The 22,865-nt window shown below is 41.5% G+C and overlaps 1 protein-coding gene across 1 annotated transcript in view; it reads left to right on the top strand.

Annotated features, from left to right (window-relative positions):
• Positions 1-3,921: 3,921 nt before the first annotated feature.
• Positions 3,922-22,865, top strand: part of STAB2 (stabilin 2) — a 134,188-nt gene continuing 115,244 nt past the window's right edge. The window contains 5 exon segments of the mRNA XM_032493456.1: positions 3,922-4,380; positions 6,769-6,902; positions 8,845-8,960; positions 21,836-21,921; positions 22,755-22,824. Coding sequence (XP_032349347.1) covers positions 4,303-4,380; positions 6,769-6,902; positions 8,845-8,960; positions 21,836-21,921; positions 22,755-22,824 — 484 coding nt within the window. The 5' untranslated portion in view covers positions 3,922-4,302.

Below are 22,865 nucleotides of genomic sequence, written 5' to 3'. Positions count from 1 at the left end.
AAGGGCAAAGAAAAAAAGAATTCAGTATTTCTCAGCAGATGGGTACAAGAAAGAGTTTTTTAAAAAATCAAGAGGAATCTGGCTTTCTTTCTAACAATTTCTATATGTGGAGTTAAATAGCTGTTGAATTGTTTCATTATTGCACTAACACGTGAAAGAGAGAAGAAAATATTTTGTACTCTGGCCAAGATGTTTCACATGCCAAGAATTCTACCCAGTAAGAGTAAGTACACACACAAAAATATCCAGCAGAATCAACAGCAAGCCATTCACCTAATAAAATTGGGTTTCACTGAAAATGCCTACTCAGTATTAAATCCACGAGCTAAGGCAAAAAAATACATCTCTTCTCCTGGGAGACTACCTTTAATACTACTTGACATTGTGAACTGAGATTTTTAAAGTCTGCTTTGTTAGTTCTGTTGGCTCCACCTAGGCCAGAATTTAAATTTTATTAAGGACTACATTAGGCTTAGAGGGGTCTGAGTAGGGGGTGAGAGGCATTTCCAAATAGTTCCCACTGATTTTGAGACCACCAGTAATCATTAGTTAAATCCATTTCACTTATAACCTACCTTCACGGTACTTTTAACTGGGGCTACAAAAGACTCACCTGTCCTCCAAGCCGCAGATACCCTAAATAATAAGAAGTTCGCCCTGGTTGTTTTCCATCAACTTGGAGTCAGCTGCCTCTAGTATGAGCTAAACTGGATAAGACCGGATAGGACCGCCAACCCTCCAATTGGGCATGCGCGAGCGTCCACCTCGTGACCTTTCCTGCGTGCAGAAGCTGCGTAGCTGAGTTACACCTGCGCAGAAGGACGATTATTACACTTTTCTCCAATCACGTTTCCCCACGCCCGCCACGCCCTGCCACGCCCGCCACGCCCGCCAGGGCTCAGATTACCTTGCTGCTTTAGGCGTTATCCTATAAACACCCGGGGCCCGTTGCCTTCCAAGAGGTGGAGTTGAGGTTTGTTCCCCGGTTTTCTTGCTTGGTTGCCTTGCGAATAAACTTTTTTTTTTTTCCCTGCAAAACTCAGCATCTCAGCATTTTGGCTTGCTGTGGGTCGGGCAAAATGAACCTGGTTCGGTAACGACTTCTCATATCGGAAGTTTTCAGGGGTTTATTGTTTTCCCTTTTCTATGTGTTTACTTCCCAAAGTACCGCTTTTAATTTGGGAAAATTCTAGGACTTCTGGGATTTGTTGAAACTACATGAAGCAAATTTTTCAATTTTCTAGATAGCTGCTCAGGAAAAACCAACACCTAGCTGGTGTTCTGAGATCTTTTCTTCAGTCTAGCAGAAACTGCAGAAGAAATCTTAACCCGAAAACTAACCTCAGATCCCCGTTTCTAGCCTTTCTCTCTTTAAACAGGTTTGTTCTACTTCAGAAGCATAGGCTCTAACCCTGTTGGCATCTTACAAGGTCTGCAAAGGAGGTGAGTATCAATCGAGGAGGACATGAGGAAGCAGTGAGAGGGAAGAGGAAAGCCATTCCAAGGTCATAGTAACTGCCAACAGCACGGGAGGGGTTATTGCAGTGAACAAACCACCTGCAAATGTTGTTGATTAAAAACTTGTCTTAAAAGAACTTTGAATGGTTATAGACAATACCTGAAGAGAAATACGGACCACAGTAAAGAAAATGGTATCTCAGCCCATGAGGGACACACAGATCAGCAAAATTGGCTTAACGCACGACAGAGGAAATCCAGACCCTCCTCACAGCTACACTGCACTAAGAGTAGAGATTTGTGTAGCTGTTGTATATGACATTAGCATAGTTTAATGATATAATGGTTAAGAATGAGCACCCATGATGTGCTAGGCACATTTTAGACACATGTTCATTGCAGCTGCATTGCGGGGAGGCAGAGGTAGGGATTTGGAATAACTTGAAGGACCTTTGTTCATAGTAATCAAACAAGTCTAACAGAAATTTATAGAACTATTAAATTTCTAAACAAAGACATGTTTAAAAATGTGTTTCTAATGCAAATAATTGATAAAGTGTATGAACAGGTCCTGGACCACAGAATCCCCATGGCCTCTGGTAAGCTAGCTTATGCATCCTACCAATTTAAAAATAATCAACCTGCTAAAGTCTAGAAAGGGCAATAGAACATAGATCTGGAGGTGCTGAGGTTAGTTTGCAAAGGGAAAGTATCTCGTGGCCTAAAAATTTTGGAAATTACTGCTTTAAGCAAAGTTGAACTGTTTTTGTTTGGTTATGTTCCCTAATATTTTACTACAGGACTTCTCAGAACCTTTAATGAGCTAATAAGTATAGTCAATTCATAAGAAAGAGACATTAGAGACAAGGTTTTTCCAAATTATCTACTAGAATTCTTCCCCAGCAGCCCCTGCAGCATCTTCCACAGCTATTTAGGAAGTGCAAATAGGGGTTCACTTTTTTCCCCCAGGAATCTAACCCATTCCAAGGCCCAGATATCATCCATGTTCTTCAGAGAGAAAAGAATCAGCTTCCAACTTCTTTCACTTGTGTATTAGTTAAGGTAACACAGCTGCTATAACAGATAAGCCTCAAAGTCTCATTGACTCCACAGAATAATTTTCCCTTAAGCAACGGTCATCCATGAAAGTGGAATCACCTAGGAAGCTTAGAAAAATAGTACTTCTGTGCCTCACACCCCAGATGTTCTGACTCATTGTTCTGGAGTAGGGCAGACATTGGAAAAAATTTTTAAGCTCCTCCAAGATTCCAAATCAGATTGAAATCCACTGAACCAAAGGATTATAAGAATTTAATCATCTGGCATCTTCTCATTCAGGCCTCTGGGTTAGCCTCTGAAAAACATATCTGTACTAGAAGCTTCTTAGGTTATTGGTCAATGTTATGTAATGTTTCAAAAATTCAAAGAGAAAGATGTTTCAGAGAAAGGATTATTTAACCAAAGCAAGCCACTGTAACTGCATGAGTCTCCCAGTGTCATGAGATGTACCCTTATAATCCTGTCTTGTTGATAAGCCCAGACTTCATCCCTTGTGGTGCTCGGCCTGACACTTTTCCATCATGTCAATGGGGCCAGAGAGCCACCTGCTACTTACTAAATATTGTTTAGGGTAGTGAAGGTAGTGGTTAACAGTACTGGCTCTGGAGCCCTCCAGTTTAAAAACTAGATTCCCCACCTACTAGCTGTGTGACCTTAGAAAAGTTGCCTAACCTCTCTGATGCAGTTTCTGCATCTATAAAATGGGGAAAACAATCCTATTTCACCAAGCATTATGAGAATTATGCAAGTTAATCCATGGAGAAGTCTAGAATAGTGACTAGCACATAGTAAGTTTTCAACAAAGGTTAGCTATTGTTATTTTTCTTATTTTCAAATGTAAGTCTCTGCTCTAGGCTGCCGAGAGTACAGAGAAGATGAAGGCTAGCCCACCCCCTCCTCAAGATATGCACAATTGGATATGAGACAGATAAACATTACCAGCGAATAATGATAGATGTGACTTTTGTAGCATGGTGTGCTGCGGGGGGGGGGGGGTCCTCCAAGGAGTAGAATAGGAAGCCTTCCTGGAAGAGGTGCTATTAGATCTGAGCTTTGAAGGGTAGGACAGGAATCCTTCCTGGAAGAGGTGCCATTAGATCCAAGCCTTGAAGGATAAGGTAAGACCTTTAGACTGTTATTTGCTGGTGAAGTGACCTGGAAGAGGGCAAAGGATGAGTTGAAAACCCAACTATTAGCATCTGCAAAGAAACATTTCTTTGTGGTAGGGTTTGCCACCACCCTCCTCCAAGTCATGACCCAGGCATTCTACAACATCCTCTCCCTGTGTGGAATTATGCCCATTCCTGGGCATGCTCACATATACTGCTGGATGGCAAGCTTGGACCTTTGCTTTCAGAGAAAGAGGCCTGTGCTTTTCCTTGGTATGGTTGTGTAAATGTTGGCAGGGCCTGGGTCCGGGGGTAGGCAGGACCAGAGGCGGGATGGGCAGAGCACTGGGAGGCAGGAGCTTTTTCTTGGGAGTTTCACAAGGCACAAAAATTCCAGACCGTGCCTCAGCCTCTTCAGGATATCCTGTCATTCAGTGAGCACATGTATACGGTTGAGAGTGGCCAATTTCACCACGACCCCTAGGTGGGCCATTTTTCCTGTCTAGAGGCAGCTCTCACATATCATCTGCCTCAGTCTAGGAAAAGAAGGGGAAAAGATTTAAAAGCAAACACTGAAATGAGAAAGAATTCACTGGTAATTCATCAAACTAAGTTAAAGTAGCTAAATAGTTCTGACAGGTGCCTGACGTGGAGAAGGAGAAAATATTTCCTCACCATGCTACAAAATTTTATGCTCTTCTTTTTCGGATTGGTGGTACAAAATCTCTGTTCCCCGCCTGAAACTACGGAGCAGGTAAGATGAAACTTGCATTTAAAAAAAAAAAAAATGTGTTAATTTTCATGATTGTGTTCAAAAGCTTTTTGCTTTCCTATGCTGTCATGGGCAAAGAGCTATCTGGGCTTCACAAAATAAAGCAAGCTTGTGGGAGTAGGGTCCTAATGGTGATCTGTCTGAAGATGGCCCAGTGGTTTCTATTCCTGTGTTAAAACGCCAATGCTGGGATGTCTGATTTAGTGCTAACTTTCCTCTATCCGTTGCGGATTTTGCTATGCCTTTTTTTTTTTTTTTTTTTGGTGTGTTTTAATAGTCTCATCACTCTGAATACCTCCTGCTGCATCACTGTAAATGTAGAAAACAACAATGGCTGTAGAGCAGAGTGGGGAGACACTCTAGGGAATTCCAGGTTGGGTGATGCCTGACTGAGAAACACCGTGTTACAAAGTGCAGGAGGAATTCACCCCTCTACCTACCACAAGCCATAGTAAGAGCGCCAGGTGCAGCCGAATCGGTAGCCCTTGTCAAGTACACCAGCACACCTGCCTGTCCAGCAGGCTCACATGAGTTGTCATCATGGAGCAAGTTCAGTACCAGCTCAGCAGCAAGTCCAGACTAAAGGACGGTAGGTGAGCAGCAATGTGGGTAGTTTATTTAAAACGCATTTCACAGTGTAGGATTTCTGCCCCACTAGTACTAACATGTAGGTATGATTCTGCATCTGTGCCAGGCCAGTTTTTATCAATGCTAGTTTTACTCCAGTTGGCTGTCCTCCGATAATGTTTTTCACTAAAACTTTGGAAGATGGTATAACAATTAACTGCTCCTGCTCTGAGGTTAGATAGGGGTGAGTCTAAACTGGGGCTTTTCCTTAACAGCTATCTCTGAGGACCAGTCACTGGGCTCCACAGTCCCTCTGAGCTTCAGTTTCTCCCCTCCCGGTGCTCCACAAACAGCAGTAATCCTCATCCTTATCATCACCACTGAGTGCTCGCTCTAGTACAGAAGTCAGGCCTTGACTGATGTTTAGAGCTGAGTTTACTTTTCAAGTGAGACTGTATGAGAGAGACACTGAGCTGTCCCATTTGAAAAGGATAATTTTAAAGGTCAAGGGGATTTCCTGAAAGGAGAGAATTCTGACCTAAGAAAGAAAACACAAAGCAATGTCACTCCATATACATATCCAAATGGGAAATCCTGCTTTTAAAAAAGGTAGAGGTGCCCTGACCATTACAGGGAGTTAATTCAAATTCTATCTAAGAATGGCTTTTATTATATCACAAATAACATTCCAGTGCTATTTTGATTCATAACGATCACCCAATGAAAACTGCCAGAAAAGACAGATTTTATTTTCTACATACCACACTGTACAGGGTGCAGGGAAGAGCAATAGCTGACCAAGGAATCAGAAGGCCACTAACTTACAGGTGACCTTGGGCAAGTCACCAAACCTCCCCTCACCTCAGTTTTCTCCCCCTAAAATGAGGATAATGGAAAAAAAATAAGGAATTCATTCGAGATTGTGCACTTAGCAAGATACAGAGCTTGATTCCAAGCTCAGGTCTTTTTGAGTCCCAAGTTCAATGTTTCTTCATGATGCAAAGCTGCTGCTTGGTGGGAGAGGAAGGAAACTTGGGAGAAAAATCCATGAAGGATCAGTGCCAGCATCATGAACAGAGGGATCCCAAGACAAGGCCAAAGTGTGTCTGCATTATTCATTTTAGCAGCTAATTCTCTGCTACCTGATGTTGCTAAGTGACTATTTCTAGTGTGTCTGTGTGATTTCCCACCAGTCATTCATTCAATCAGCAAATATTTACTAAGTACTACTATGTGCTAGACACTATTCCAAGTACTTAGGGAAATGCAGTGGACAAGACAGAAGATCGCTGCCCTCATGCCCACATTCTAACTGGATTGTAATCAAAAGATTGCAAACATCTTTGGAGCAGGAACTGTATGTTCCATGGCATTTAGCACCCAGACTAGACTATTCCTATGGAATCAATGCTGAAAGAATATTCCTGAGACCTAATGACCTATGAGCAATTGATGTCAAACAACCTGTTTACAGTTTACCAATTTGAAAAGTGTACCCTGCAGTAGACCTCAGGTTTCCCATTTGGATATGTGTAGTGACGTGACCTTACTTTGCTGGACTTCAGAGTTTGGACCAGTATGGCAAACAGGTGTTACGAGCAGCTCCTTTCCTCAGCCCACCCCCCACAGACATTGCTTGTTGATCCCAGCACTCTTTGCAGATAATTTGGAAAGATGCACCAGTCATTGCCAGTCAGCCTCATTGCCATCCCTGTCGTTTCATTGGTGTGAAGCCAATGGAGAAGTTTAGTCAATTCAGGCTCTGCTAATGGGACTTGATTTCTTTTTTTAATGTTTTCACAGGCAAAAAGATGTGATAAGAAGTCTCTCCTTACAATTAGGACTGAGTGCCAATCCTGCTCACTCAACTTTGGAATTAAGTGCCCAGATGGTTACACCAAGATTACCAATGGCACCGTAGGGATCCGAGACTGCAGGTACTCATTATGAGAAGATATGTGTGCTACTCAAAGGATTGTGAATCCAAATTGAAACTTCTCAACTCTAAAACTACAAAGCATTTCCATGGTTTTCTCTTACGCTAAGGTCACATTGAGCCCAAACTTCAATAACTCACAACTATGACCTTGAGCCTACAAAATATATTATGATTCACATTTTAATACAAAATTGATTACTTTGCATTGCACAAAAATACTCTCCCTTCATCTTCCCCTTTATTTTGAAAAATCTGGGTTTTGTTTCTTTTGGTTCTAGTCCAAGCATGTTAAAAAGCCTCGGATCTGATAGTCACCTTACTAACTAGCTATGCACCCTGATGCTAATTAGAACCCGAATTAAGGAGACAAATGAATTACAGCTTTGCATTTTATGTGAGTTGTTGCATTCTTGAAGATCTCTTATGATTCAAAGCTCTCATAGTATAAGGCTAATCCTTGCAGAGGGTAACAAGCAGTTCTGCCCACCAGCTCGTGGGTTCAACTATGCAGCTCAAATGCAAACACAATTTTTAACTTGCTTAGTCTAATTTAAGAATTAGACAGTACTCAATAACTTTGTTTTTAATTCGGAGATGGAAGATTAGAAGACGCGTATAAGATGAAAATTTAAATACTGCTATATCACACTATTTTAAATTCACATTTGCTTCATGCAACTGCATGGTATTTTAAAACCCAAAATTATCATTTTTAATAGAAGTTTCCCATCCATTAACTGGACTGTAATTAGGAACCACATGCAGCAGTTGGCCACTCAGTTACACATATTTGCAACCAGATTCTCTGAGAAAGTGCATCAGAAAGCTTTAGGGTTCAAGGTTAAAATTATATAGGGACTTTACTGAGAACTTTTTTATACTGCTTTCTTGTTTTCACAGCCAGGTAGGCACTTGGTTATGTGTCCCCCACCCCACTGTGCCCCTTCCAACACACACACACAGGATAAGATAATTGCCCTCATGCTGTTTGTTTTAGAATTGAAGACTTTGATCTGTTATTCAATGATGCTGAAATAAACCCAAGACTGTTTCTCGATGGGACATTTGGTTCTGTCTTTGGCTCTCCCTTAACTTTTGTTTGTGAAGAGATGCCCCTGCCTGTATGCTCAACCTTTCAAAGCAATCATCAACTCTATCTCCAGCTCGACTGCCCATAAAGCCAGCAGCCCTGCAGTTAATCAGCTACATTCCAGGGACTGGTTTAGGAGTACAAACCTGAACTTACCATCTCACTCTTCTTAACAGCCTGATTGAAAAATGATATTCTTGGAGGAATGGCTCTAGATACACTGGAGCCAAATCCTGGAATAAGCCATCCATACAGAGATCCTTATAAATAGAAAAGGGTTTAACCTCCATAGAATAGCTATTCCAGAATTTTTCCTCAGCTGGTGCAAAAATTGTTCTAAGGAACTTATTGTATCTTGAGGAAACCATGACAAATATTGCTCACTACTTCATAGCACTTCTCACAGAAATTTTCTCTCTATGGTATCTGCCAAAAAAAAAAAAATGCACAAATCCTGAACAGTTTATTTTAAATGTACAGATACTGTGCATCACATAACTCTTGATCTTTCCCTTCTTGCATCGGCTGCTAGGACACTCATTGGCAAGTTTGAAGCCCATCTCTAGCATGTACCTAACATCATTTCTTTCATCTACTAACTTCACTTCTAACGTTTTAGGTATTTCACCATTATTTTCATTGTTCCCTGGTTTTTTTCCATCCATTTCTTACAGTTAAAGGTGATTCATGACTAAGCTTTATTTTTACCTAGAAGACAAAATGTGTCCTATCTATGCATTTTTTAATTATAGGCAAGTATAAAGACCTAAATAAAAATCTGGGGCAACCTCACTGCCCAGAGTTAACTGCATTGCTCTAATCATGTGTTAACATCTCTTTACCCTCCAAGGTACACCTTTGAGGTAAGAACATACTCGCTGTCTCTCCCTGGATGCCGCCATATCTGCAGGAAGGACTATCTCCAGCCTCAGTGCTGTCCCGGCCACTGGGGCCCAGACTGCATGGGTAAGTGGCACAACACTTTTCCTAACTTTAATATTTGCTTCTCAGTGTCTCATTTTACAGAAAATTGAAAGGAAGGAGGCCTGATAAGAGAATGTTAACATCTTTTTCAGCTGAAATTTCCATTTCAGTCTATGTGTAGAAAATCTTTCTTCCCTGTCAGCTTTTATATAGATATCTGCTTTCTTCCATTTAGAGATCTATCTTTAAGAGAATTCCTTTACAAGTCAGAAAAAGGGACAATTGAAAGGATATCTATTTTTATTTTTTAAAAAAAAAAGGTTATTGACAATAGAGAGGAAGAATGCTGGGCTATTGCAACCCCAATACAATTTTCGTTAAGAAGACACTTTATTACAATATCTCAGAGACTGTAGTTCCTGTTTGGCAAACAGAATAATCATTAGCTCTTCTAAAAATTTAAGTCTTAGGATGCAACATCAAACTCTATAATGACTAGGTTCCAATGTAAGAAAAACCACTATCCAAATCTCAGTCAGTGATATAGACTCCTGTGGTCAAGTGTAGTATTTGTTAGCTGAAACTGAACGTCTATCATGGTTAAAGATGTTAACAGTCAAGTAGTGACTAAGTCCTTGACATGACATGCAAGTAATGTCAGAGCCACCCACCCTTTTTTTTTTTTTGACAGTGAAAATCGGGCATTTTAATTCATGAATTTACCATTTGTGTTCCATCTTCTACGATGTAATGCAAATATCTCCTTAAGGATCTACTTAAAGAGATTTGTTCTCTTTGGCTTTGTTTTTTCTCATTAAAATAATATAAGCACATTATACACAGCTTGGAAACTTTAGAAAGGTATAAAGAAAGAAAAAAATAGCAACTAGTATTCTGTCACACAGAGGAAATTCTAAGTAGTTTGGCTGATTTCCTTGGTCTTTTTTTTTTTTTTTTCTCCCCATATGGCTTCTAAATAGTTGAGCTCATATTACATGCATAACGTTCCCTCCTCTTTTTTAAACTACTGATTAAATGAATAATAGCTTCCATTTACTCCAAATGGCTGACATTAGGTACTAGAGAAGTAGTTGGCCTATATAATCTGAATTAATTCTTAAATCTTGAGTTAGACATTTTAACCCCATTTTGCCTATGAGGAATCAGCTTTGAGTGTTATCTCTTGCCTGCCTCCTTTGGGGTGGTAAGTGATGAAGCAAGTTCAAGTTCAGGGCTGCCTGGCACCAAAGCCTTCTCTCTTTCTATGCTGTCCCACTGCCTGAAGCAGAACTTGTCAAAAGGAAAAAAGAGAGATGTCCCCAATGTGTTTCTAATTTCTCTTTTTTTTTCTATAAATATTTTTTTATTTTATTTTTCCCATGTTTTTCTTTAATTGAAGTATAGTTGATGTACAATAGTATGTTACAAGTATACAATACAATATAGTGATTCACAATTTTTAAAGATTATGCTCCCTTTATAGTTATAAAATGCTGGCTATACTCCCTGTATTGTACAGTATATCCTTGTGGCTATCCTTGTAGCTTATTTTAAACCTAATAGTTTGTATCTCCTACCCCTATCTGGCCCCTTCCCCATTCCCTCTCCCCACTGGTAACCACTAATTTGTTCTCTGCATCTGTGAGGTTGCTTCTTTTTTTGTTGCATTCACTAGTTTGTTGTATTTTTTTAAATTCTACATATAAGTGACATCATACTGTAGTCATCTTTCTCTGACTTATTTCATTTAGTATAATATCCTCCAAGTTCATCCATGTTGTTGCAAATGGCAAAATTTCATTCTTTTTTATGTCTGAGTAGTATTCCATTGTATGTATGTATGTGTGTGTGTGTGTGTGTGTGTGTGTGTGTGTATACACACACACATGCATATATATGTTTTCTTTATCTGGTCACCTGTTGATGGACCCTTAGGTTGCTTCCATATCTTGTAAATAATGCTGCTATGAACATTAGGGTGTATATATCTTTTTGAATTAGTGTTTATGTTTTTTTCGATTATATATCCAGTAGTGGAATTGCTGAATTATATGGTAGCTCTATTTTTAGTTTTTTGAGGAATCTCCATACTGTTTTCCACAATGGCCGCACCAATTCACATTCCCACCAATAGTATAGGAGGGTTCCCTTTTCTCCACATCCTCGCCAAAATTTGTTATTTGTGTTCTTTTGATAATAGCCATTCTGATATGTATGAGGTGTGAGGTGGTATCTCATTGTGGTTTTGATTTGCATTTCCCTGATGATTAGTGACATTGAGCATGCTAATTTCTCTTTTGATTGGTAGGTCCCTTCAGCCCTCCCAGTCAATGCCTGAATCATTCTCCTTACCCTGGAAAGGTCAAGGTTTGGACCTTAGGATACCCTCTTTATAAACTGCTCTCCTCTGTTTCACCCCAGCATGTCAGCACTGTGTGTTTCTGAGTTTTTCAAATCAGAATCAAGCAAATAGCCTAGACTTCCAGATTTCAAGAACTTGTTTTTTAGCACCAAATAGGGTCATGGTCACATCTAGTTCACGTAGCCATCCTGATTAAATTAATTTGCTGTTCTCTTTCTAACCCACGAAAGCTAATGTGATTCTAAGCTAATTAATCAGACACACCACAGGGAAAGAAAAGGCTTTGTCTAAGATGCAGTAGCGAAGATTAGCAGGTCTAACATAATGACAGACCACAGCCCAGAAAGCAAAAGAACATTGAGTCAGCTACCAGAAAGTTTTAGATTTGAGCCTATTTCCACCATCACTGGTTTGGGCAAATGACTTGCCTCTTCTCCCCCAGTCTTTCTAGCTGTCAAATGTAGAGGTAAAAAGTCTTACTTTACAAAACTCTAGTAGGGATTTTAAAACATCCATACAGAGGAAAGTACCTGGCAGAGTCTATGACACAAAGAAGTCACTTTGTAAACATTTTAGAGATAAATGAATGAGCAAAACAGGCAAAACAGACTTCTGATAATGAAAGGCAAATAAAATGACTCCCTTTCTCTGGGCCCTTTTTAAATAGCAGGTAGGTAATTAAACAGACCCAGCCAACAGGATTCAGTATCTTCTGTGGGTTTCATGTATCCCACTGGGCTATGCGAAAACTGGCAATACTCAAACACCCACAGTCAAAGGAGTCTGAAGGCTCCACTGAATGTTCCTCCTTTCCCTGTGATCAGTCTCAAGGCCAGAGCAGCCAAATGTGAAAACCAGGACATTTCTTTCTGCTGTCTTCTCACTGGGGCAAAAGGGCACTTCCCCTTAACTTTGTCTTCCAAACATACGAAATGTCTCAAAAGGCTTCCTTCCTTTGGCTCAGGAAAGAGATAAGTTCTCTACGTGGCTGTGTATTTCACCTTTCCCAGTTTGTGGTGATGACAAGCAAGATCTTGACAATCCCTTCACACTTCTGCCAAGATAAGACCATTTCAGAGCTGCTGACATGTGTGCATCCTTCTTTTTGAGGAAGCACAAGCCTTCCTCAATAGCCTTCTTTCCAAGGCAAGCGTGGCACCCACTTCCACAGGTACATTCACACTCATCACCTCTGGTTGCCTTTTAAAATTATTTTAATAGTACCTTATTCAAATTTAGAAAATGCTATAATCGATTCTGAAAACTTAGACAACATAGGAAAACACAGTGAAAAAAAAGACTCATCATCTTCCAAAATTAGGAATATGGCACGAATTCTCACCTGGGGGAAAATATGTCCTTGTGACATAAGGAAGGTGGGTCTACCCACATGTAACTTGCTTCTCCCTCGTTAAAACTTGCACTGCTTTATCAAATCTGTGTATGGGAGTCTCTTCTCACTAGCGCAAAAACATATTTTTACCTTGAAACTTAATCACATTTGAACACCCAATAATCTATTGAGAGGAAAGAGGTTTTTTGATTTGAACATCCCAGCTCTTTTTTATCCCACTGTGAACATGAATGGATTTGCCCAGAAACTCTGAGTAATGGAAAAATATTGTGGGCATAGGGTTGCACAGAAACTCAGCTATGGCCAAAGCAGTCCAATTATTTCAAAGGGAAGTGGTCTTGATTCTTTGTGAGGTCAATGTCATCAAATTATGCACGGTTTTTTTTTGTATCGAGTTATTTGCATCTTCAGACCTCTTTCTGTTTCCTGTTATATGTTCCCTGCCATTTGCTGCACAGGTTGCAAATAATGGACTATGTGGATTTGAAACCACTCTGTTAGGCATGCCCTTTTAGCTCTGAGTGACTAACACTGAGTTCACATGAGGATCCTATTTCACATCAGTTTCTCAGGCCGACCATTCCAGCTGGAGCTATAAATGGAATATTTACCATTTATAAAAACCAGGACATATTCTCTGCCTAGCACTATACATCAAGCTTTTAAACAAAAGTAGTGGCATGAGTGGCCACCTCTGGAGTTCCTCCAGAGATAAAGTTACAGGGAGGTCCCTGGCCTCTTGCTGGGCAGGAAGTTCATTATCTTCCTTTAAAGAACAGAATAGCTGATGATTTGCTGACAGCTTGTCATGGGTACGCCTTCTGCGTGAGCAAAGTCACAATGCAAGAGACCACCAGAGTAGCAGCGAGCAAAGGGAAATGTGATAATGACTGAAAATAGCCTTATCACTGCTTGGCCCTCCACAAGGCCTCAGTAATGTGCCCTTAGAGCACACTCTGTAATAGTTCTTTCAAGCGTTGACTGCTGAGAATGTGATTTTTACCATCTCTTTTCCTTAATGGGGGCCTGAGGTGATAGAAAATGATTTGAGAAACAGGAAGAAGTTTTCCACTTTTACCCTAAAAAATTTTATTTTAGAAGGGAACAAGTTGTGTTCATAAATTGGTAAACTTAAAGCGTTTGATTTAGGACATAAAATGTGGACTCTGTATACTCTCACACACCTGCTATCTTTTTTCCAAAGTTCCTTCCAGGGTTGGCCAACTCCTAAAAATCAAGCATTTTTTGAGACATTCTATATGCTACACATAGTCACTTCCATAATAAGCCACTCCCTACCCCAAGGGTCTCACCAATTGATGAAGGCGAGGGACACAAAAGCAGATAAGGAAAAGCAATCATGCCTGAGAGTCCAGGTGAGGGCCCTGGGGCTTTGAGGGGGTTTGCAGCTCAACCAAAGAGAGCAGCTCAGAAGTGCAGAGCAGACTAGGAAACGAGCTGTCTCACTGCAGAGCCCCAGCTCCCATCCACTGCTGTCTCCTTACCCAAATGCCTGCTATGTTGGCAAGTCAACTGCTGGGAAGGCAGCCTGCCCCCCCCCCCCCCCACTAGCCTGCTGCTGGGAAATCTTGCTTCCACCATTACCTGAGTGCCTGTCACTGCCTGGAGTTGATTCCATGAACTGAGTTCCCCCTAGTTCCCACACATGCAGAGAGGCAGTGTGGCTTTACAATAAGATTATCAACTCTGAAGTTAGCCTGCCTGGCTTCCATTCCCAGCTTTACCCCCTTCTCCTTCGGAGACCTTCCAAGTGACTTACCCTCCCTGTAGGGCTGCCAGATTTAGCAAATACCAATAGAGGACCCCTTGTTAAATCAATTGCAGATAAACAACAAATTGCATACAATACTTGGGACACACTTATTCTAAAAAATTATCCATTGTTTATCTGCAGTTGAAATTGAACTGGCATCCTATATTTTATCTGGGAAACTGATCCTTCAGCCTCAGTTTTCTCATTTATAAAATGGAGATGGTGATGCTAACATGTCTACCTCCAAAGGTGATGCTGGGAGTTAAGTGAGCTGGTACATATAAAGTCCCTAGGATGTGCCTAGCAGATGTAGGCATTCAGAATATGCTAGTTATCTTTTCTGTCTTTTATGGTTCTCAGATTAGTGGCTGGCCTCTTTATTTCAGGAGGTGTGTTTTGGTTTGATTTTCTATTCTAAGGTACTGATCTGTGTACTTTGGCTTAGTGGTTAAGCACTCAATCTTGAATCAAGCCTGATTGTAATGCCAGTTCCAACACTTACTAACCATGTAATCTCCAAGTTACTTACCTCTGTGAGCTTCAGTTTTCTTATCTATAACCTGGGGAGAAAGAGGAGGAAAAGGATGATAACATTCTATACACCTGTTGCAAGAATGAGACCATGTGTATAAAGTACTTAGCAATTAAATGCTTAACAAATTCTATTCATCTATTATTGAGCGATAACTATTTTCCTGCTCACATTTTATGTGGCTTATGGTCCCTTGAGTTTATTATTTTTCTTCCCACCATTGTCATCCTTTCTGTGGAACCCATGAATCACCCTGATGTCTCAGGTCAAAGGAAAGGCCTGCCCTTCAGGAATGTGGGCACAGTAGGTGGCTTTGTCTACGCAAGCTGCTGTAACAGAACACTGTTAACAACAGATGTCTATTTCCCATAGTTCTGAGGGCTGGGAAGTCCAAGATCAAGGAGCCAGCAGATTTGATGAGGGCCTTCTCCCTGGCTTGCAGGCAGCCTCCTTCTCTCTGTGTCCTTGCGTGGCAGAGTGGGAGCTCTCGTCCCTCTTTCTCTTTTTATAAGGGTACTAATCCAATCATGGGATCCTCACTCTCATGATCTCATTTAAACCTGATGATCTCCCAGAGGCCTCACCTCCAGATGTCATCACGTGGGAGGTTAGGTCTTTAACCTACGAAGTTGGAGGGCACAGATATTCATTTTGCCCTTTATCCCTCTGAGTCACAAGCCACTGGCAGAGAGGGCTGACCAGGATGACAAATGTGCTACAGAGAAAGCCTCGTGTCCCCTGCAGAATATGTGATGTTGAGGCTCAGGAAGACCCCAGGAGACAGCAAATTCCCAACTAGCAGATGCCCTCACCCTTAGCGCAGCCATAAGCAGACACTTGATGGGCCCTGAATGGAGCAGCTGCTCATTTCCGAGAAGGAGGCATTGGGGCCCCTCTTCAGAAATAAGCCGGCAGCACAGAGGCTGCCTCAGCGGCCCCTTCCTGTCCACAGCAAGAGGCACACGGGCCCCTCTCTGCCCCGACTAAACCTCCTTCCCTTTCTTGTGAAGACACAGAGAAAACATTACCAGCTTTGAAGATAATTGTAGGCAATTAATGAATGTTGAATTAATTAATTAAATGAATAGCTGGTAAAAACATTTATGCCATGTAAAATAATTATAAGCAATCCATACACAGAAGCCCAACTACAGCCTTTAAGGTCAGATGGGACGGGGTGGGAATCATTCTCTCTGACCTAATGGCCGTGTAACCTCATTACCCATCCTCTGCCTCAGTATCCTTGTAGATAAAATGCTGCAAATAACCACTTTCCAGGGTGAAGATTCACAGTTCAGAGCTGTAAAGATTAAATACACTGAGATAATACACATAATGCGCTTGGCATTCCACCCTGGTCCTAGGCTGCTAATAACAAGAAGAAGAAGAAACAAGGATAAACACAAAAAGGAAACATGGTCAAGTTGGTCTTTCTTAGACCAACCTCTGGCCCAGTGGCTTGCTAAATGGTTCTCTGGAGCTGAAGAAATGCTTCCTGGACATTGATTTTCTTACAACTACACTAAAGTATTCAAATGAAAAGATTTAGAGACTGAAGGTAGGAGATTGTAAACGCACTATGTGTTTAAAAATAGCCCTTTCTGATTCTAGTGCCTTGGTTTGTTTTCCTTTCCAGTGAGTATAAACTATAGTAAGGACACCTCTGAGATCTAAATAGAAATAAAGATTCATTAATTAATTTTAGGGACATTGTTTGAAATCTATCATTAAGGCATGTGATCTGCTTATGGATTTTTTCTTTTTTTTTGTTTTTTAACATTTTTTATTGATTTATAATCATTTTACAGTGTTGTGTCAAATTCCAATGTAGAGCACAATTTTTCAGTTATACATGAACATATATATGCTTATGGATTTTTTCATTTACTCCCAAGTCATAAATTATATGCAGTAAAATTCGCCCTTTTTTGGTACACGGTTCTATGAGCTTTGACAAACCTCAGTAGTTGTGTGACAAGCACCATGATTAAGATGGAGAACAGTTAGGTCATCCTCCAAATTTCCTTTGTGGTCAAGTCCTCCCCCAACTCCTAATCTTTGGCAAATACTGATCTATTTTCTGTGCCTCTAATTGTGCCTTTATGTTGTATAATTGAAATCATAGTGTAAGTACCTCTGTGAGACTGGCTTCTCTCACTTAGCATGATGCTTTCGAGGTTTGTCCATGTTGTTATGAATATCAGCAGTTCGTTCCTTTATAATATTTCATAGTCTGCTGTTAGATGTCTCTACTCAAGTTTATCTCTTTACCAGCTAAAAGATATTTGGGCTTCCAGTTCTGTGCAACTAAGGATAAAGCTGATGTGAACATTCATGTACAGGTTTTCATGTGAGTGTAAGTTTTCATTTCACTTGAGTAAATACTTGGAAGTGGGAGTCCTGGATTGTACATTGAATGTATTTTAACCTTATATGAAACTTTGAAACTGTTTTCAAAAATGTCTGCATCATCTTTTTTCATGCCTACCAACAATGTATGAAAGTTCCAATTGCTTGGTAGCAATTAGTGTAATCAGATTTTTTTTTTCTTTTAGCTATTCTCATAGGTGCATGGTGAGTGGCATTTCACTGCAGCCCATTTTAATTTGCATGATTCATGTGTTTATTTGCTATTCGTATATTGTTCAGGTTGTTTTCTTACTATTGAGAGTTCTTTATAAACAGTTGAGAATACATGTCCTTGATTTGATACGTGAATCAAATATTTGTAAATATTTTCTCACAGTCTGTGGCTTGTCTTTTCACTCTCAACTGCCTTTTGAAGAGCAAACATTCTTAATTTTAGTGAGGCCAAATATTTCCGTTATTCTTTTGTAGATATTGCTTTTGAATCATATCTAGAACTCTTTGCCTAACCTAATGTCACAAAGATTTTCTTCTGTACTTTCTTCTAGCAGCTTTATAGTTTTAGGCATTATTTTTAGGTCTCACCATCAAGCTAATTTTTGTATGTGACTCGGTGTGGATCAAGATTCATTTCTTTACATTCAGGTCCAATTCCAGTCTCATTTCATGAAAAGACTGTGCTTTCTCCATTGAGTTGCCCTTGGATCATTGTAGAAAATAAATTGACAGTTGATTTGTGGGTCTATTTCTGGACTCTATTCTGTTCCAATTGATCTGTATGCCTGTCCCTTCACACTGACAGTACCACACTATCACGATTACTGTAGCTTTATAGTAAGTCTTGAAATCGGGTAGTCTAAGTCCTCCAACTTGGTCATTTTCAAAATGATCTTGGTTAATCTAGTTCTTTAGCTTTACACTCTGCGAGGGGCATTTCATGGCTTCTGTTCCTGGCAAAGAGAACCTTAGGAATCTGCCCCTTCCAGGTGATTAGAAACAGCTAGTCCAGTGAATCACCCTTAAGGGACCTCTTGCCTAAATTTTTAAAAAGAAAGGATTGCTGATTATCCCCTGCAGAAAAAGGAGGCCCAGACTTTCTGGACACAGTGTCACAGTCTTGGGAGCTAGGATGGGGAAAATCTCCCCAATTCCTCTGTGATCAGCCTGTAGCTAGAATCTGGCTGTATTTACAATAGATGACTCTGCCCCATTTTCTGCTCTGTATGTTATTACAAGGCATGAGCCCAGTGGAGGGGACACCCAGAGGATGATAGAGTTGACTCTACCTCAAAGACAGGGTCCAGGAGAGTAACTCTGAGGGTAGGAAAGGCATAGGCCAGGTGTGACAGGGAGGGCACTCTGGGGCAGCATGTGGTGGTCTTCTGGGGCTGGACAGAATGGATGGGAGGGGAGTTGGCTCAGTGCATGGAGGAGACCATTTGGTGGAATATGAGTGTGGGAGCCTGGGACTCTGGCATCATTGCTGGCAAAAGTGAAAATGCCTGGGAGAGCACTTCTGCAAGGTGGCACTGATGGGCAGCACTCTCGGTGTAGAGGAGGCCAGGTGCACTTCTGAGCCAGCCCAGGAGGCAAGCTGGGGTCATCCAGAGAGCAGGTTGCAACCTAACTCCAGGGAGAGGCACAAGGTCAAGAGAGGGAAATGGTGATGGAGCTGTCATTTCTACAGTGGTTCTGCCCAGAGTCAGGCCTGACCCCCAAAATACCATCTTCTTCCAAGAAGGGCCTCATATCAAAAGGAAATGGGAGAAGAACTATTTGATAGCCCATGATCTCAGGAAACCCTCTCTTGGCTCCCCTTGCTTGGTATTGTGAACTCAGGTGGTTCAGTTGGTTTTCAGATGAGCTTCAAAGGCATATCTGGTACCTGCTTGATTAGACCCTCTCCCTCCTCTTCATCCTTGCCTCCTACTGCTTTTTTTAAGATAAAGAACACACTCTTTAACCAGGCCCTTCCTTAATGATCTAGTTGTTGCCCTGCTGAGAGCAGATCTAAGTGACCTGGTCTCTGCAGGATTAGTAGTTTGGGGTCAGTCTTGGTGACCTCCAGTAGGTGGAGTGATCAGAGCTCTAGGTTTCTTCCCTGGACAACCTCTATCACAGTCTGTAAACCAGTATTTACCTGATTGTCTGTCAATCCATGACTCTTTCCACATGGGACTGGCAGGACCGTGGAAATAGAGACCAGGTCTGTGTGCTCACCTTGTACACTCAGGACTTTCTGTGGTCCTGATTCAAACAAGTGCCCAATAATTTCTCTCCTGAGTGTTGTTACCTATTACATTGCCAATCTGAAAGAACAGAAACTGGAGAGGTTGCAGAGAAGCCACTCCAACAATAACCACCACCACTTATTGGGCACCTAATATTTCCAGTCCCTACCACAACCTGCCAGGAAGACAACTGAGCCAAGTCTCAGAGCCAGGCATTGATTTTCTCAAAGGGATACAGCTAGCAAAGAGTTGGGCTGGAGTTCGAACATTCTGCTTGCAAAGTCTGGGCTTTCTCATGACACCACTGCATCCTGTGTAGCCACTGCCCTAGCTGGTGAGAGCAGCCCAAACCAATGAACTGGTTTTCAAGATGATTTGCAAGCAGTAGCTACTTGTGCGTCTTCTCCTTTGCTCACCTCATGGACATACCTGTTATTGGTGCTGCGACTCTGGTACAGAGCAGTCCTGGATGAGTGAAGAGCTCAGCAATGACAGTGTAGCCGACTCTGGAGCACCTGCCAGGGTTTGAAGCCACGCTTGGCCACTGTTGTGGCAAGAAAGACCACAGGTTCAAACTGTGTGATGTGGACCCTGGAGCTAAGATTCTGCACGCAGGAAAGAAACAGAGGAGCCAGAAAGAACACAGTCTACAGGTGTGCATCTTGACCTTCTCACCTTCCCGTTCCTGCCAGTTATAAATGTTCTTTTAAAGAACTAGCCTCTTAACTCAGGTGAGCCATCAGGGTCTCCTTGGTAGAACTGCTGCTCCCCGAGGTTAGACGTCTCTTTTTCCAAGAACTGCTTTTTCATTTTCTACGGATGCTGATTTCTTGGAGGATATATGAGCAGAGCAAGCTTGTGGCCCAGGAGAGCTTTGGACAAGGTCTTTGTCAATAGGGGTAGAGGAGGAGGAAGGGCAGGAAGGTGGAGACATCCAGTAGAGCAAGGGTAAGTGAGTCTGTCATTATCCTTGCTGGCTGGATGACCTTGGGCAAGTCTCTCTGCTACTCTGTGCATCGGTTTGCTCATCTGGAAAATGGAACTAAAAATAGGACTAAACTTCAGGGTATCGCTTTGAATTCTTCATTATTACCTAGAACTCCATATCATTATTTTGTGGAAGGCATTTGCCTTACTAACTTTAATTTGGGGTAACATTTGATCCTGCCTCAGTCATCCTGCCTCACAATTCATGGCCAGTGCATGATTTCTGCTTAGTGTTTGCTAGTCCAGATCCCTCATTTTAACAGTCAAAACTCACCCAAATTGGCTTTAAATCCATTCAACTAGCACTCCAAGTGTAGAACAGCAAATATAAAAAGTTAACATTTTTCCATCCTCATTATATCAGTACCTGAGCATCTATTACTTACCATTATTTTAAATCTTGTATTTGTTGGACATTTAATATCTAGCTAGCTAAATGTCCCTCCACCCCAACATGTAATATAATGCTTGGCATGTAGTACATACTCCCTGAATGTATAGTGAATGACTGTGAAATCCTCTAATAAATGTCTGTAAAAGCTCTGATTCAGGGTTTCACAGCCCAGAAGTGCAAAATGCATGCTTGTGTGGAATCTAAATTCCTTTGCTTTGCATACAAAGCACTTCATTAATTGGCCCCAACCATCCTACTATTCCTCATCAACTACCACTTTTCCTATACCCCAGCTTCCAAGTTCCAGCCTCACCAAACTTCCTATCATTCCCTTTTACAACTCTCAGACTTTGTACTTGCCCTTCCATTTTAAGCATAACCAACTCCTACTGAACCCTTAAAACCCCAGCTTTAGTGACTCCTCTTGGGGGATGTCTCCCCAAAAAAGCATAAGTAGCTCCCTTCCCTGGGCTCCCTCAATACCCTGTCTAGCACACTGATTAAGAAGCCTGGTTTTGAAGTCATGCTAAGGGCTGAGCTAAATTCCCAGCTTTGCAACTTATAACGTGTAAGACCTTGGGTGAGTTCTGTGACCTCTCTGAACCTGTCTCGTCATTTGCCAACCAGCACCAATAGCAACCTCTGAGAGTTGTAATGGGAATGTTCTAATGAGATGGTTGTGAAGTGTATAGAAAATGCTCAAGAAATGGTAGTCTGATGCATCCTAGTGGAGCCGCTGACTGCATTGTGATTCACTTGCCTCCCCTGTGTAAGCCTAGATGACACCAGCAGGGTCTTCAGTTATTTCTCATCCCTTGCAACTAGCACACTACGTGGCACGCAGTAGATAGTTAATGCATCCTTGCAGAAAGCTTGCAAGCTGTCACCAACGAGTGAATTTACCCTTTGATCTTAGAGTGCCCCGGAGGAGCGAGGTCCCCCTGCAGCGGCAGGGGCAGTTGTGCTGAAGGCATGGATGGAAACGGAAGCTGCTCCTGCCAAGTGAGTTCAAAAATGTCTTCTCCTCCCTGACTCTGTTCTTTGTCCTTATGTGTTGTCCCTCTACACACACTGGGTAGAGACTCCCAAAAGTAGCGATATTAGTAAGAAGAGTATGTCGTCTACAACAAAATGACCTCTTAGAGGCTGTGGACCTTGAGTGAGTCAGTTAACTGCTCAGCTTTAAGCGTATCCACCTGTAAAATGGGTTTGATAATAATACCTATGCAGTTACACTTGTTGAAAAAGTGAGATGAGATCATATATTAAAAATACTTTGTGAAACGATGCCGGACTATAGAAATTGTGTCATTGTTACTGTTAAAAATCACCACGATTAGCAGACTAGTCTTTGGTGCTGTCCTCAACCCCCATACTCAAGCACTGGGCCTGCCAATTAAGGAATTTCTTTGTAATCCCATGAAAGAGACTCTTTGCAAGCTTCAAGCCTTAGATGATTAAAATACAAAGAAATCCTTCTGAAGAGGATGGAGCACAACTGTCTTCAGAAATGCAAAACAGAGAGAGTTTGCATTTCACCCTTGGGTGAAATTAGATATGGCTGTTAGTACTTGCTCCCTGTTTATATCCTCTGACTGACAAAGCAGCTTGCTTCTGAAGGGCTCCAGACTCTTAGTAAAAACTGATGCAGGGATGAATGTCCAAATTATAACACAAAAACAGCCAAGAAAGAGAAAGAAGGAGCTTCAGGATGGGCACAGAGGGAAGACACATTTGAGAACAAATGCTGCCCAGGCTGTCAGGTACAAATGCGAGGGCTTCCCGGGTAGCGGATATCACCTGGGTCTAATGTCATATCCCTGGGTATTCCGCAGGAGGGGTTTGGTGGAACAGCCTGTGAAGCCTGTGCTGATGACAACTTATTTGGACCCAGCTGTTCAGCAGGTATGTCTGATTTTTGTGTAATCAAATGGATTTGTAAAGGT

This window comes from Camelus ferus, chromosome 12 (assembly GCF_009834535.1).
Source record: "Camelus ferus isolate YT-003-E chromosome 12, BCGSAC_Cfer_1.0, whole genome shotgun sequence".
NCBI lineage: Eukaryota > Metazoa > Chordata > Mammalia > Artiodactyla > Camelidae > Camelus > Camelus ferus.
The sequence above is the reverse complement of the archived record's forward strand: the minus strand, read 5'-3'. Positions and strand labels throughout refer to the sequence as shown.